At 50.4% G+C, this 1,846-nt stretch overlaps 1 protein-coding gene across 1 annotated transcript in view; it reads right to left on the reverse strand.

Annotated features, from left to right (window-relative positions):
- The window catches only part of MYO7A (myosin VIIA), a gene marked incomplete at its 3' end in the record, with an annotated part of 151,777 nt that overhangs the window by 58,791 nt on the left and 91,140 nt on the right, over positions 1 to 1,846 (reverse strand). The window contains exon 24 of the mRNA XM_015426720.1: positions 465 to 641. Within this exon, the coding sequence (XP_015282206.1) occupies positions 465 to 641 (177 nt within the window). The remainder of the gene's footprint in view (positions 1 to 464; positions 642 to 1,846) is intronic.

The following is a 1,846-nucleotide window of genomic DNA, read 5'->3' on the forward strand; positions in this document are numbered from 1 at the left end:
AGGAGGAGGAGGAGGAGGAGGAGGAGGAGATTGGATTTATATCCCACTCTCCACTCGGAGTCTCAGAGCGGCTTACCATCTCCGTTCCCTTCCCCTCCCCACAACAGACACCTTGTGAGGTAGGTCGGGCTGAGAGAGCTCTGAGAGAAACTGCTCTTTCAAGAACAGCTCTGAGAGAACTTGTGACTGACCCAAGGTCACACCAGCAGCTGCACGTGGAGGAGTGGGAAAATCAAACTCAGTTCTCCCAGATTAGAGTCCGCGCTCCTAACCACCACACCAAACTGGCTCTTACATCTTAGAGAGAACACTGTAGGGCTGGCAGAAGGGAAGACTGGAGAGCAACATATATATTTGGGGAGAGGACTATCAAGAAAACTTGTGGAAAATCTTGGTTTCTGGACACTGATTGTCGAACAAGGGCAGAAATACGTTGTTGCTGATTTTGCCGGCAGGGCTGTTACCTCTCCTTCGCCTTGCAAGGCTTGGAGCTCCTTCTTGTACGTCTTCTTCCCGAGGGTCTCGTAAATTTTGGTCATCACCGGAATCTTCTCGCTGCCGTCGCTCATCGCCGTGTGGTATTTCGGTTCTGGAAGGTCCCCCATGAAGCGAAGAATTGTGATCCACACAGCAAGGGCTGCCTGTTAGTAGATGACAAAGAGATTCTTCATTAACAAATAGGTTTGCCCACTCAATTGTTATTCCCGGAGATCTCCAGGCTCCACCTAGAGACTGGCAACCCTATTAGCAAGGAGGGCCACGGGGCCACAATGGGTGAGAGAGGCAGACAAATTCTGCAGCCCTGCTGTTTCAATTGGGGGGTGGGGGTGGAAATCCCAGCTTCGATTTTTGCTTCTCCCTCATGAAGAAGAAGAAGAAGAGGAGATTGGATTTATACCCCGCCCTTCACTACCCAGAGGAGTCTTAGAGCGGCTTACAAACTCCTCTCCCTTCCCCTCCCCACAACAGACACCCTGTGAGGTAAAAGAAGAAGAAGAGATTGGATTTATACCCCCTTCACTACCCAAAGGAGTCTCAGAGCGGCTTACAAGCTCCTCTCCCTTCCCCTCCCCACAACAGACACCCTGTGAGGCAGGCGGAGCTGAGAGAGCTCTGACAGAAATGGCTCTTTTTCAAGGACAGCTCTGCTAGAACTATGGCTTGCCCAAGGTCATCCAGCAGGTGCAAGTGGAGGAGTGGGGAATCAAACCCGGTTCTCCCAGATTACAGTCTACGCACTTAACCACTACACCAAACTGGCTCATGCAAACTGAACTCCTGAGTCTTTATTTTCACTCATGCCAAATTTTGTCCATGAATGTATGCAGTTTTAAACTTTATTTTTTGCCTCCCCACAACAGACACCCTGTGAGGTAGGTGGGGCTGACAGAGCTCTGACAGAAACTGCTCTTTTTTCAAGAACAGCTCTTATCAGAACTACGGCTTGCCCAAGGTCATCCAGCAGCTGCAAGTGGAGGAGTGGGGAATCAAACCCGGTTCTCCCAGATTAGAGTCCACGCACTTCACCACTACACCAAACTGGCTCATGCAAACTGAACTCCTGAGTCTTTATTTTCACTCATGCCAAATTTTGTCCATGAGTGTATGCAGTTTTAAACTTTTATTTTTTTTTGCCTCATGTTGTGTCCACTGACCGCCACTGGAGGTCAGCGCACACGCCTGAGCTTCAGTCTTGGACAACAATGGGGACTAGGATCCTAGTCCCTCCACTGGGGGAACCAATGGGAACCATGGCGGGAAATTCAAACCCACCAATGGGACCCAGGGGTGGCCCCCTGGCTGTGTATATAGTTGGCCTGCCGGCCGTTTGTTCTCAGTCTTGTTG

Source organism: Gekko japonicus, unplaced genomic scaffold (assembly GCF_001447785.1).
Source record: "Gekko japonicus isolate JY-2015 unplaced genomic scaffold, Gekko_japonicus_V1.1 scaffold3084, whole genome shotgun sequence".
In the NCBI taxonomy this organism is placed as follows: domain Eukaryota; kingdom Metazoa; phylum Chordata; class Lepidosauria; order Squamata; family Gekkonidae; genus Gekko; species Gekko japonicus.